General features: G+C 41.7%; 1 protein-coding gene across 7 annotated transcripts in view; it reads left to right on the top strand.

The window, feature by feature from the left end:
* Positions 1 to 14244, top strand: part of MCF2L2 (MCF.2 cell line derived transforming sequence-like 2) — a 232262-nt gene that overhangs the window by 168554 nt on the left and 49464 nt on the right. For all 7 annotated transcript variants that reach the window (XM_059687142.1, XM_059687140.1, XM_059687141.1 and 4 more), the window contains exons 16-17: positions 12962 to 13028; positions 14050 to 14165. In XM_059687142.1, coding sequence (XP_059543125.1) covers positions 12962 to 13028; positions 14050 to 14165 — 183 coding nt within the window. The remainder of the gene's footprint in view (positions 1 to 12961; positions 13029 to 14049; positions 14166 to 14244) is intronic.

Raw genomic sequence — 14244 nt, 5'->3', positions numbered from 1 at the left:
ATGCCCAGACAGCCCCAGTGGCAGTGGTCTGGGCCCACTCCCTGACAGTGGTTCTGCCAGCATTTCTCTCCCCTCCCCACCTGCAGATCAGACATACACCTCACACTCCCAGGGCCGTCAGGGTTCTGGGAAAGTTTCCGGGGACTACCTCTAACTCCATCTCCTGCCTCCTACTCAGGAGGGCACATCCAACTTGAGTGAATGATGACATCTGTGTAGGGACAATCTTGAATGTTGTCTGACTAATGCTTATATTTTCAAAGACAGTTGGTATCAGCCTTGCCAGCTCTCTAAACTGAGTACAATGATTTGGGTCCTGTGATGGGGCAGTACTGAGAAAATAAGAACATTATAGCAGGTGCCCAGGAAATCGTGTTGACTATGACATGGAGGCTGCAGGCCTGGCCCAGATGCAACCATTTGTGTTTTACACTTAAGTTTGGTTGTACACTTAAGTTTTAAGGACAACTGAAATAGAGTTCTCTGTTTTCCTTAATAGTTAAAAATTTCTAACTGTTCATTGCCTGCTTTATGAAGCATATGTGGTTCAAACCCCACTCAAACCAGACAGTTATAAGCCTGCCTGGGATTTATATTGAGTTAATTATTTAAAGCTCGAGGCCTGGCCCTAACCGGTTTGGCTCAATGGATAGAGTGTCGGCCTGAGGACTCAAGGGTCCCAGGTTCGATTCCGGTCAAGGACATGTACCTTGGTTGTGGGCACATACCCAGTAGGGAGTGTGCAGGAGGCAGCTGATCGATGTTTCTTTCTCATCAATGTTTCTAACTCTCTATCCCTCTCCCTGCCTCTCTGTAAAAAAACCAATAAAATATATACAAAAATAAAATAAAATAATACTAGAGGCCTGGTGCACAGATTCATGCACTGGTGGGGTCCCTAAGCCTGGCCTCCGGGGATTGGGCAAAACCAGCTCTCCTACATCCCCCAAGGGTTCCCGGATTGTGAGAGGGCGATTCTTAGGTGACACACCCCGAATCAGGCTCCCTCCTTTCTGGTTCTGGGTGCGTCACCTGAGAACCGCAGCTGAGGTGACTTGGCAGGGACAAGCTCTTTATCAGGTGTTGGGTGGCTCCTGCACTGAGCATCTGTCCCCTGGTGGTCATTGTACATCATAGCTACCAGTCGGATGGTCTAACGATCAGATGGTCACTTAGGCTTTTATATAGAGAGATAAGCGGACCATCATTAGTTTAGAGTGAGAAATAGTTTTACTGTACTGAGATTTTTGTTTCATGTAAGTCTTTCTAAAAAGGCAACTCTAAAGTCCTTAATAAATCATTTGATCTGAAACAATATATTTCATGACTCAGCCTTGATTGTTCTGATGACCTAAGGTCATAAAACCAAATATTAAACATTTTGCTAGGTGAACCTGCAGTTACGGGGTTAAGGAATGCTGGAGAGAGAGAGCAATATTTCTGAGAGATATGTTCTATTATAGTAAGTAAACAACCTCTTGGGAGGAAAGGAATTAATGGAATAATAAGCTATCCGCAGAGGAGATAAAGATACAAATAGGTCTGAAAAAAAAAGGTATACAGGGCAGAGGAAGCAGTGTGTCTCTTCCCAAGGTTTTTTATTTTTGACTATTTTTATACATTTTTCTGTCTTTGGGGCTTTCCTTTTTTTTTTTCAATAGATTTCTTTTTATTTGCACGAAGTGGAAGCTTATTAACTGTTTCACAATTTCTTTTCTTTACGGAAGATTACTGAGTAATTTGGAGACTCCTGATGGAGTTAGTACCAGTAGTACCCTTTTCTGTGAACTGAGCAGATAATGGTTTTCCTCTCAGCCGTATTCCGTGAATTTCCTTGGTGTACCAGCAATCTCTCACAGGACATCTTGTTATGTTTGGATGGAAGATGTGCCTGTGGACCATGGTTCTGAGACTTCAGCCCAATTCCTTGAATCCTAAACATGAGCACACATGGCCTGAGCCAGTTTTCCCCACCACCCCACTTGTGTCCTTACTGTCACTTATGTCAGTTAGTGGACTGACATTCACCCTTGGCATATCAGCTCCCCCGCCGCTGGTTTTAAAGCTAGAGAAGTCTTGCTGGCCATGCCTAGCCAGCAGCTTGATCTCAATCAAATCGCTTACTGCTGTGAGTCTTAATCTCCTCCTCTGTGAAATGAGAATAACAATTAGTGCCTACTATTACTCGCAGAATTGGCGTCCGTCTGTTCCTGAATCTATCATTCATCCATTCCGTACATTTATTGGGAATTTACCTGCTTGGAAGTCACGGGACAAGGATGAGTAAGACAGGACATCTGTCCTGGACGAGCTCTTTATCAGGTGTTGGGTGGCTCAAGGAATATAACAAACACATTGAAGAAGACACCTTACGTCACACCCAATAGGCTGGCTATCATTTAAAAATGGGAAAGTAATAAGTGTTAATGAGGCTGTGGAGACATTAGAACCCTGGTGCACTGATGGTACAGCTGCTTTGGAAAACAGTACGGTGGTTTCTCAAAAAGTTAAAAATAGAAATAGCATGTGGTCCAGCAAGACCATTTGGGGGCATATATTCCCAAGAATTGAAAGCAGGGACTCAAGCAGAGGCTTGCACACCAATGATCATAGCAGCATTATTTGCAATAGACAAAAGGTTGAAGCAACCCAAGTTTCCATCAACAGACGAGTGAGTAAAAACAACAGTGGTATATATAAATAATGAAAGATAGCCTTAAATAAGGATGAAATTTTGACACATACTACAACCTGAATGAACCCTGAAAACATTATGCTAAGTCAAATAAGTCGGACACAAAAGGACAAATGTTGTATACTCCACTTATTTGGAGTATCTAGAATAGGCAAATTCTGAGAGACAGGAAGTAGAATAGTGGTTACCAGGAGCTGGTGGCAGGGAGGAATGGGGAGTTAGTGTTTAATGAATACAGAGTTTCAGTTTCAGATGATGGAAATGTTCTGGTAATGGTTACACCACATTGTGAGTGTACTTAGTACCACTGAATTGTACACTTAAAAATTGTTTCAATGGTTAAGTTTTGTGTCATGTATATTTTTGCAACAATTAAAAAAAACTTTATAATGCCTAACATGTTACACAAATGCAGGATTGTTAACTTGAATTAGGATTAACGGGATTGTGTTTATAATCAACCCCTCTTTTTTAAAAAATGAAGTATGCATGAAATTACTTGGTCATTCTTTATTATGTGATACCGAAGAGCAAGCATCCATCTGGGTAAACTTTAATAATAATTTATTTATACCCCATCCTCTTCCAAAAACAATTTGAGGTAGTTACATCAGAGTAATTAACTAACGTAAGACAAAATATAGAAACAGATACAAAAGTGGAAAAGTGTGAACAGCTATTGAGCAAAACTGTTAGCCTTCCAGGAACCAGGGAACTGTTGATATTCATCAAACCTTTTATAAATGCTTAAAATATCATTGGCTTCAGCATGATCATTGTATGAGTCTCTAGAGCAATGATTTTCAAACTTTTTCATCTCATGCTACACATAAAGTAATTACTAAAATTCTGCAGCACACCAAAAAATATCTTTTTTGCCAATCTGACAAAAATAGGTATAATTTTGATTGATTTACAAAATAATATTAGTAATTACCTTCTCTTTGCTTTAAAGTGACTTAAAAAAAATCAGTATCTTGCTCTAGATGGTTTGGCTCAGGGGATAGAGCGTCGGCCTGCAGACTGAAGGGTTCCAGGTTCAATTCCAGTCAAGGGCACATGTCCAGGTTGTGGGCTCGATCCCCAGTGGCAGCCGATCAATGATTCTCTCTCATCATTGATGTTTCTATCTCTCCCTTCTTTTATGAAATCAGTAAAATATATATTCATATTTGTATATGAGATTTCTGGTACCAAGCATGAACCAATCAGACACAATCTTATTATTCGACGTGACCAATACAATATATATGACAGATATTTATGGTCAAAGACAAGGCATTCATACCAGTTGACTATTGTTTTATTGACTGTTGTCATTTTTTTATTTGACAATCTAAGGGGGGAAAAGGTCAGCGCCCCTGACTAAATAGTCAGGTATTGCATGTTTTCAAAATTCTTGCGGCACACCAGGTGAAAATTGCTGGCCCACATAAAGTGTTCTTTGTTGTTACCATGTGCAGTTTGGGGAATTTATTGAAATAGAAGAGGGATGTAAGACTAAGTCTGAACCTAGTCTGTGCTTAATGAAACAGGCTCTTGGAGAGACACCTGCCCTGCTGGCCAAATGGACCTCCTACACCTTCCCCTGGGCTCCTGCATCAAGTCTGCATGGTAGCCTGGCAGGACAGCATCTCCTCCATCCGGGCTCCCCTGCCCTCATGCCCCCCCTGTAGACCCTGTCCCAGCAGCCGGGTTCCCACAAGCCCCTGTGTGGCCAGGACTCCTACACATGGAGTCCTTCCTGTCTCTATGGCAAAGTCCTCACCTCTTACTGAGGACGGTTCAGATTCCCCTTCTCTGAGACCTCTCCAGCCAGGTTGAGTCCCCTTCTCCTTGCACTCTTCTCTGTACCTGCTTGCTCTCTACTCTCTGGTATCTTATCACACTGTCCTGGAGTCATTGGTTTCTTGTCTTTGTCACTAGACTATGAACTGACTGAGGTCTGGGATTATGGTACATTTCTCTAGCCCAAGTGCCTGTTTATGGTGCCTGGGTCATAGTAGAGAGCCAATAAGTGTTTGGATCTAATTACTTTTGCCTGGGAAACAAGGTTGAAACTGTAGTACTAAATTCATCTGAAGCTGTTAAAACGAGTTTTCATGGAAGAAGGAGGATTGGAACTGAGTTTCCAAAAATGATTAGAATTTTGAAGGGAGTGTAAAGTAATGATCACACAGCAATAACTAAAGGAGGAAAGGTGGCTAACAGGAGTGGATCAGATCAGTATTACTCAGCTGAATAGCAGAACATCTGTACTAGAATCATCTGGGCTGCTTGTAAAGTTACAGATTCCACCTGTCACTCCCATCCACCACTCCCCATTCGGAGCCTGTAGGTCTGGATTTACCTTTAGTGCAAGAGTCTTATCTTGTGAATGGAAAGTCTTGAAATCCTGGAGGGACTGTTGGCAGTTGTGGGCACTTGAGAGCCATTTTAAGCCTTTAAAGAGGGAGAATGAGAGTGTGATGGAAATGGAGCTTTGGGAAGGGCATACATAGACTGGTGGTTTGCAAAATAGATTGATGAGGACGAGTTCTCAGAGGCAAGGATGAGATGCTAGGAGTGCACCGAAGTTTTTAAGATAAGAGGAGTGGCGAGTTTGCTCCATTGGCAGCACCAGAAGTAGAGAAGCATGCTGACAGAGGAAATGATGAGGCTTGGTGACAGATGGAATGTAAGCGATAATGGAAGGATAGAGTTTGAAATGACAACTGTTTTGGGGACCTTGGGAAAATGGCAGATCCACTGATGTGCATGCTCTTGCTATCTAATGAGTTCTATTTCAAACGTGAGGTGAATGAGGTGTCTGGGAGGCAGCCAGGTGAAGATGTGGCTTGCAACATGGACTTGGGTGTGGCCAAAGGTCTGGGAGGAAGATAAGGAGCCAAAAGCATGAGGGAAGAGGAAGGAAGGAAGCCTGGAAACCTGAGTTCAGACCTTTGGGGAGCAGCAACATTAAACAGGAGGCAGATGAAGCAAGGGAGCAACAGAGAGGTGACTAACGATTGAGTACTAAAGAGAAACCAAAGGAAGAGAAAGGTTTAAGAAGGTAAACATCCATTATGTCAGATGTTCTAGAATTTGAGAAGGATAAGAACAGAACTTCCAAATTTGGCAAAGATGGTAAAAAGTGAAAATCTCTAATACTTGTTGATGTGTGTAATGTGATCTATCATCTATAATAATAAGAGCGTAATATGCTAATTAGACCGGACAGCCGAACGACCTTCCGGACGTCATTCTGGATGTCCTTCCAGATGAAGCCGTGGCGGCAGGGGCCAAGGCAGAGGCAGTTAGGGGCAATCAGGCAGGCAGGCAGGCAAGCAGTTAGGAGCCAGCAGTCCTGGATTGCGAGAGGGATGTCTGACTGCCAGTTGGACATCCCCTGAGGGATCCCGGATTTCGAGAGGATGCAGACCAGGCTGAGGAACCTCCCACCCCCCCTGCACGAATTTTGTACAACAGGCCTCTCTATTGGGTATAAATGAAAATTGGTGATAAATTGTGTTTACAATTAATAAGCAAAAATATACTTTTGACAAACTGGTTCCCAAAAGGATACTCTTCTATTGGAGAGCCAGGACATTGGGGAGGCCAGCAGGAGGCAGGGAGGATCAGGAGCTAGGTTAGAAGGGGGAAAGATTAGGGTGCATGGACAAAGAGAAACTTATCAGGAAATCCTACCATGTAGGTACTTCAACGATCTGGCTTACCAAATAAGATTGCATTTATTATTTTAAAAGGTTCCATTCGTGCCCCTTGGTTATGGTATCATCTGAGACAAACAAAAGGTGTCATGTGGAATGGAACCAGATAGCCAAAGCTCTGGTACCATATTTGAAGGTAGCATAGAACAAACAACCATGCCTCCATTCTTTCCCTAAGGCCCAGGGCGGGAGGTGGGGACAGACCCCCTTTTAAATGTAAAACAAAGAGCCCAAATGTGCAGGTCAGCCCCACCTCTGGGTAGATATCCATCAGGACATAATTGCTTGAGGTGTTTAAAGGTTTTTAAATTACTTGAGAACGCCCAGTGTTTTCTGTTCTTCATCTATATATGTATACTTGTTGACTTTGGGTGTTCAATGCTTGAGAGTCTTTTTCTATGAACAAAGATATGTGCTTTGGAATAATAAAGCAGGCAATCATCAGGTAGAATCATGAAATTTCTCCCATTCTATCCTTATTTGAAAGGAAAACAAAGGAGAGGAAAGGAGAAAGAATGGCTAACAGTGACCCGAGGGTTATTGTTATTTTTAATTTGAACTGAAATGTAGGTGGCCAGTATTCAGGGGACTTGTTATCTTTGGAGTTTTATCCGTTGCACTCACACAAGTAAAAAGAAGTAGTGGCCCAGCCAGCATGGCTCAGTGGTTGAGCATCAACCTATGAACCAGGTGGAGATCATAGTTCAATTCCCGGTCAGGGCACAGGCCCAGGTTGTGGGCTTGATCCCTAGTGTGGGGTGTACAGGAAGCAGCCAATCAATAATTCTCTCTCATCATTGATGTTTTTATCTCTTTCTCTCCCTCTCCCTTCCTCTCTGAAATCAATAATAAAAAAATAAAATAAGAAAAGAATAAAATGAAGTAGCTGGATGAAACTATAACCTGGGATATAACCTGACGAGGGATTTTTTTTTTTCTTCCAAGTTGTGAATATGTTTTTTGTGTCAAATTCTTAAAACTCCTAAGGGTCTCTAAGTTCTTAGGTCATGAAGTATGGTAGCAATCATCTCAGGTAGAAACTATAATTTAACTTTAACCCTGCTGTTTGGTTTCTGTACTTGTTTGCTTGCTAAAATAATAGAAAAGTTATTTTAATTTTCTGAATTATGTAAATTATCCCATTCAATTAAATACCCTATTGATTGTAATGTGAATATTGATTGTGGTCATACTGGCTTAGAAAGCACATTTTCCTTTACCTGGGAAGGACAGCACAATTATCCCAAGGTCAGAGGGCTCCAGTTAACGTGTCCCTGTTGACTCAGTGTTCCGGAGACCCAAAACTATAATTTAGATAACATGCTTAATTCTGCTTCTGTAAACTGCTTTTTTGTGAACCATGTTCCTCATTCCAAACCCCGGGATGTAATCAATACCTTTGTGATCTTTGCCTATAAATCTGATGTTGGGGCTGGGGAGGGCACTATGAGATCTGGGAGAGCGAAATGCCCCCTCATAGTCCCGGATTGCAATAAATGTGACTCTTTAATTCGACTTCTTGAGGCGTCCTTCTGTGATTCGCAGGGTACATTACAACAGTAATTGTCGGGTAATAACTTGGATTTCTGCTCACCACCTAGTTATTTCTACCTTTGGACATCATTTAATCATCAATTCATCCTTAAACGGACTTGCCAAGTTGCTTAAGTCCAGTGCTTCAGGAGGGAATAAGAGGCTGGCTGTGCTCTGGTTTTCTATGAATGCTTCACTGTTGCTGTGGTTTTACTTGATGTCAGAGCTCATAGAAATAGGTTGGTATCAAGGCCTATGTTTCCTTATGACAATCATTTCAGGATGATTTATAGAAAGCGAAGAAACCTCTTATTCCATGACTGTTTGCTAAGTATGATCTTAAAGTAACTTTGTTGGTAGTCTTTCTCTGTGAAATCATATCCTCTGTCAGTGACTATCCTTCATCAGTCTTGTCTTATAACAAGCTTCTATAAATAGATACAAAGATTGTCATTTTAAAAATAACTGTTGAACTCTAAAATATGTAAATTGTAGAATTTATATATAGCCTTCGAATAGGGTTTACATATCATTACCTCTCATTACATTAATTTTAAGGTGCCATGTAAGCCATTCCTTCAGTTATAAAAGTGGTAAATGTTTAAAGTTTTTGGGGGAGAAACCAAGATGGCCGCATAGGTAAACACCGTAGTTTGCTGCCTCAAACAACCATTCAAAAATACAACTAAAAGACGGAACGGACATCATCCAGAACCACAGGAAGGCTGGCTGAGTGGAAATTCCACAACTAGAAGGAGAGAGAAAAGCATACCGAGACTCAGAGGAGGCGCAGTGCGGAAGTAAAATACTAAGGTGCGGAGGTGCATGCAGAGCAGGCTGGCGGCTGAGGGCGCGGTTGTCGTTTTCAATCAGGAGGGAGTCTCAGGCTCTCAGCTCCAGTTCCGGGCGAGTCTCTGGGGACCCAGACTCATATGGGAGAAGCGGGACTGTCTGGCATCGGTCGGAACTCGACGGCAGCTTTCTCTCGGAGGGGCTGGCAGGGATTTCCAAGATACTGAGAAGCGGAGACGCCATAACTGCTAGCCACGCCCTGTTGATCCCGTGGGACCCACCCCGCCCAAGCCCTGCAGGGAGGCTTTTGCTGGATAGCCTCAGGCAAAGGCTAGATTAGCACCTCCCTAGAGATCCAGGAGCCAGGAAACCCAGAGGTCACAGTGGGACCTTCCCAGTTTGCAGCTCCCTGGAACCATAAAGGACACACTCAGGGGGCAGACTCAGTGAGCACCAAAGCCCCATTGAAGCAAGTCTTGCCCCAGAGGGGTGTCTCCAGCACAGAAGTTCTCCCACTGCAGACACAGCTGATTCTCACAGCCAATTGGCCTGGAGGTCAATTCCTCCCAGTGATTCCTACAACAATCAAGGCTTAACTACAACAAGACTGTGCACAAAGACCACAAGGGGGTGCACCAAGAGTGTCCTCCTCAGGTAACTGGGGAGGCTGAACCACTGGGTCCTAGAGGACACTTAGCACAGAAAACCACTTTATCAACACAGGGAAGCATAAAAAATGCAGAGACAAAGAAAAAGGACACAAATGACAGAAATGGAGGAAAGCAAACAACTGGATATAGAGTTCAAAACCACACTTTTAAGGTTTTCCAAGAATTTTCTAGAAGCTGCTGATAAACTTAATGAGATCTACAAGAAATCTAATGAGACCCTCGAGGTTGTGATAAAGGACCAACTAGAAATTAAGCATACACTGACTGAAATAAAGAATATTATACAGACTCCCAATAGCAGACTAGAGGATTGCAAGAATCAAGTCAACGATTTGAAATACGAAGAAGCAAAAAACACCCAACTGGAAAAGCAAAATGAAAAAAGAATCCAAAAATACGAAGATAGTGTAAGGAGCCTCTGGGACAGCTTCAAGCGTACCAACATCCGAATTATAGGGGTGCCAGAAGAAGAGAGAGAGCAAGATATTGAAAACCTATTTGAAGAAATAATGACAGAAAACTTCCCCTACCTGGTGAAAGAAATAGACTTACAAGTCCAGGAAGCGCAGAGAACCCCAAACAAAAGGAATCCAAAGAGGACCACACCAAGACACATCCTAATTAAAATGCCAAGAGCAAAAGACAAAGAGAGAATCTTAAAAGCAGCAAGAGAAAGAAAGTCAGTTACCTACAAGGGAGTACTCATACGACTGTCAGCTGGTTTCTCAACAGAAACTTTGCAGGCCAGAAGGGAGTGGCAAGAAATATTCAAAGTGATGAATGCCAAGAACCAACAACCAAGATTACTTTATCCAGCAAAGCTATCATTCAGAATTGAGGGTCAGATAAACAGCTTCACAGATAAGAAAAAGCTAAAGGAGTTCATCACCACCAAACCAGTATTATATGAAATGCTGAAAGGTATCCTTTAAGAAGAGGAATAAGAAGAAGAAGGGAAAGATACAAATTATGAACAATAAATACACATCTGTCAACAAGTGAACCTGAAAATCAAGTGAATAATCTGATGAACAGAATGAACTGGTGATTATAATAGAATCAGGGGCATAGAAAGGGAGTGGAATGACTATTCTTGGGGCGGGCAAGGGGTGAGGGGGATGTGGGAAGAGAATCGACAAAAATCGTACACCTATGGATGAGGACCGTGGATGGGGAGTGAGGGAGGAGGGTGGGATGGGAACTGGGTGGAGGGGAGTTATGGGGGGGAAAAAGAGGAACAACTGTAATAATCTGAACAATAAAGCTTTAATTAATAATAAAAAATAAAGTTTTTTAATCAAATATTGTAAAAAAAGTGTAGAGTGAAATGAAGAAATTCTCCTTCCCTGTTTTGCAGCTTTCAGTACCACTCTCCCAAAGCAATCGCTGTTGACAGTGGCTTAGGTTTCTCTGTATGAATTTTCTAAGCATATATAGTTTTACATATATGCATGTGTATACACTCATTTTTACACAAATTGCACACTCTGCATACTTTTCTGCTTCTTTTTTTAAATTCACTTAAAATGACCATCAGATCAGCATTTTTCAATTGACTTCGCTCTTTTAAAAACTGCAGGGCATGTCATCATAGGTGTGCACCATAATTGATTGACGAGCATTTAAGTCAGGGGTCCTCAAACTACGGCCCGCAGGCCACATGCAAATACAAATATTGTATTTGCTCCCATTTTGTTTTTTTACTTCAAAATAAGATATGTGCAGTGTGCATAGGAATTTGTTCATAGTTTTTTTTTAAACTACAGTCCGGCCCTCCAACGGTCTGAGGGACAGTGAACTGGCCCCCTGTTTAAAAAGTTTGAGGGCCCCTGATTTAAGTAATTTCCCACATATATCTGGTTGTTGCTACCGTGCTTTCTTCTCGTAACAAACAGTACACATTCTTAGAAGTGGAGTTACGGAGTCAAGGAGCTGCGTTTTCAATCTGGTGAGCTATTTCTAAGTGATCGCGCACTGATTTCCACTCCCGCCAAGACTGTCTGAGAGTGTTTCCACATGCTCACCAGTCGGTCTTCCTTTGAGGTTTGAAATTTCTGCCATTTTAGTAGTTGAAAATTATGACTTCTTTTTACTATGTCTTTGTTAGGTTCACGTGCCCTGAGCTTTTCTTTTTCTTTTTTTACATAAGACTAATAGCTATTTGTATATTTGTGTGAATTCCCTAAATCATGGTCTTTATTTGTCTCTTGCCATGTCCGTTTTATGAAAGGAGAAGAAACCATTCACTAGGCTGGGTTACCGTTTAATAGATAACCGCCGACAGTTCACAGGAAACCATAAGTGTGCATACTCCACACACGAACACTTGTACAAACACTGACTGACTCACTTGGCGGCCTGAAAGAAAGCCTTGAAATGAAAGTGTGGCCTCGCAGCCTGAGAAGAGAGGGAAAGCAGTCTGTCTAGAGAGGGATGTGCGAGTCTGGCCTCCCTCTATTAGTTTTCTATCGCTGCATAAAAAATGGCCAGAAACTTAGCAGCTCAGCTCACAGTTTCGCTGGGACAGGAGTCCGGGCACAGCATGACTGGCTTTTTGCCCTGGTCCCACAGATTAAAATCAAGCCATTGGCTGGCTGCACTCAGTATCCTAGGTTCACGTCATTGTATTTGCAACTCAGTTCCTTGCAATCATAGGACTGAAGTCTCTGTTTCCATGCTATCAATCAGCTGGAGGCCACGCCCAGCTGCCTGTGCTCCTGGCCACATGTCACCTCCAAAGCCAGCAAAGGAGAATCTCCCTTATGTCACCTCCTCATGCTTCCAATCTCTCTACTTCTAGACCCAGATCTAGAGATATCATGGGATGAGGACAGGCCCGCCCGGGTCATTTACCTATCCTAAGGTCAGCTGATCTGGAACAAATCAGAATGGCAAAATCGCATCACAGCAGCACGTAAATTAGTGTTTGATTGACTGACGGGGAGAAGGTGTGTATAGCAGGAGCCAGGTATCTTGCAGATCATCTTAGAATTTTGCTGACCTCACTCCCCACCTGCTTTCCTCAAGGGAAGCAGATGGAGCTCCAGTCATCTGGCTGAGGGAATCAATCCCCCTGAAACATCGAATGCCGGAAGCAGGGGGCATAACTGGCATCTGTCTAACCCTGTGCACACAATACACCCAAGTGGGTCACAGATCCAAGGGAGTGATGAAACAGCAGAAAGCTAGAGATAAAGTCTAGGAAACCACATGGACAACATAGGGCTCAGGCAAACTCTCCTGACCAAGGATCCAAACCAGGCATTTCCTACTCCACCATCTGCCCTCTTGACCCCCACACTGTAGCCCACCAAGGACAAGTCACTCGCCAGCTGCACACACGGGATTTGAGTCCTCCAACCTTGCCATTTCCTCTAACGTCAGTCTGATCAGAGTGTGGTTTTGTGAGCTGTTGGCCATGGGTAGTCCATAGAAGAGAATGAATTGACTAAGTAAGTGAGCCACTAAGAGGAACTATTGATGAGCATTATTCTAAAAGAATCCTAAAGAATTGTTTCTCCTCCTTCTCTTTCATCTTCCCACCTGCTGCTGTGATTCAGGTGCCTTATACGTGACTTGCTTGAGACCGAAGAGGTTTATATAAAAGAAATGAAGAGCATAATTGACGTAAGTAGATTGGGAAGGGGGATGTTAAACATGTGTTCAAATTGAAGAAATTTTGTTACACAGAGAACCAAAATAGTTGCCATGTGTCTCTGGAATTCCCCCCTAGGTTTTAGGTCTTATAATATTGCAAGTGTTTTTCCAGCTGGAATAAGCACATTCTTATGACTATTGATCCATGTAACTAAATGCCTTCTAAAGGATTGTGCCACTTCATACTGATTCTGGTACTGCTCAACTAAGTTCACCACATGCTTGCCAAAAAAATGGAGATGGTCAATGACATGTTTCTGATAATTTAATAAGGGAGTATTGTTTCTCATTGTTTTAAGTAGCACATTTTTCTTACTAGTGAAAATGTGTATTTTCCTAAGGGCATAATCTTGAAGAATAAATTATATGTACAAAATTACAATATAATTTTTTACCACAAAATATCAGAAAGCCAAATATCCAATTAAAAAGGAAAGAAATGGTTAATCAAGTCTAATATACATGCTAATTATTTTGTAACAGTTAAATGATAGTGAAATATTATTCAACTGTTACAAATGATTATTTTGAATAATTTGTAACAACACTGAAAAATGCTTAAAAGATTACATTAAAAACCATATATGTAGAAATTTATAAGCAGACTTTAAAATGTATATGGCAAAACAATACAATTTATTTATGTATGGTGATTATAACCATATAAAATAAGCTTTCTAAAAGTCATGCAGGAAATATAATAAAATGGTAGTAATTGCAACAGGTCATAAGACGATAGGTAAGTTTTTAAAAATACATTTGCTCTTTCTATAAAAATGCCTTTTTATTATCATTCCCAATAAACCATCTTCTTCTGAAGATGGACCGATGAGGAAAATAATATCAAAAGAATCTAATGAATGGCTTTCAGGAGATATGTGTTCCATATTCCCCCAATTATTTTATTAAAGTTGTATTCCCTGGAGTAGCTAATTCAGATCATCTCTCATATGTTCTAGCTGTAAAACCTACCTTGTTTGCACCTCTGCAGGGATATATCACTCCAATGGATTATATTTGGCTAAAGCATCTGATTCCAGACATTCTTCAGAATAACAAGGACTTTCTCTTTGGGAATATTAGAGAACTCTACGAATTTCACAACAGGTACATAATAATTCAAATTACCAGGAAAAATGGAAAGTAAGAGAAGGCTGGAAATCAGACTGATGGAATTTGGCCATGA

The sequence above is a fragment of the Myotis daubentonii genome, chromosome 3, assembly GCF_963259705.1.
Source record: "Myotis daubentonii chromosome 3, mMyoDau2.1, whole genome shotgun sequence".
Lineage (NCBI taxonomy): Eukaryota > Metazoa > Chordata > Mammalia > Chiroptera > Vespertilionidae > Myotis > Myotis daubentonii.
The sequence above is the reverse complement of the archived record's forward strand: the minus strand, read 5'-3'. Positions and strand labels throughout refer to the sequence as shown.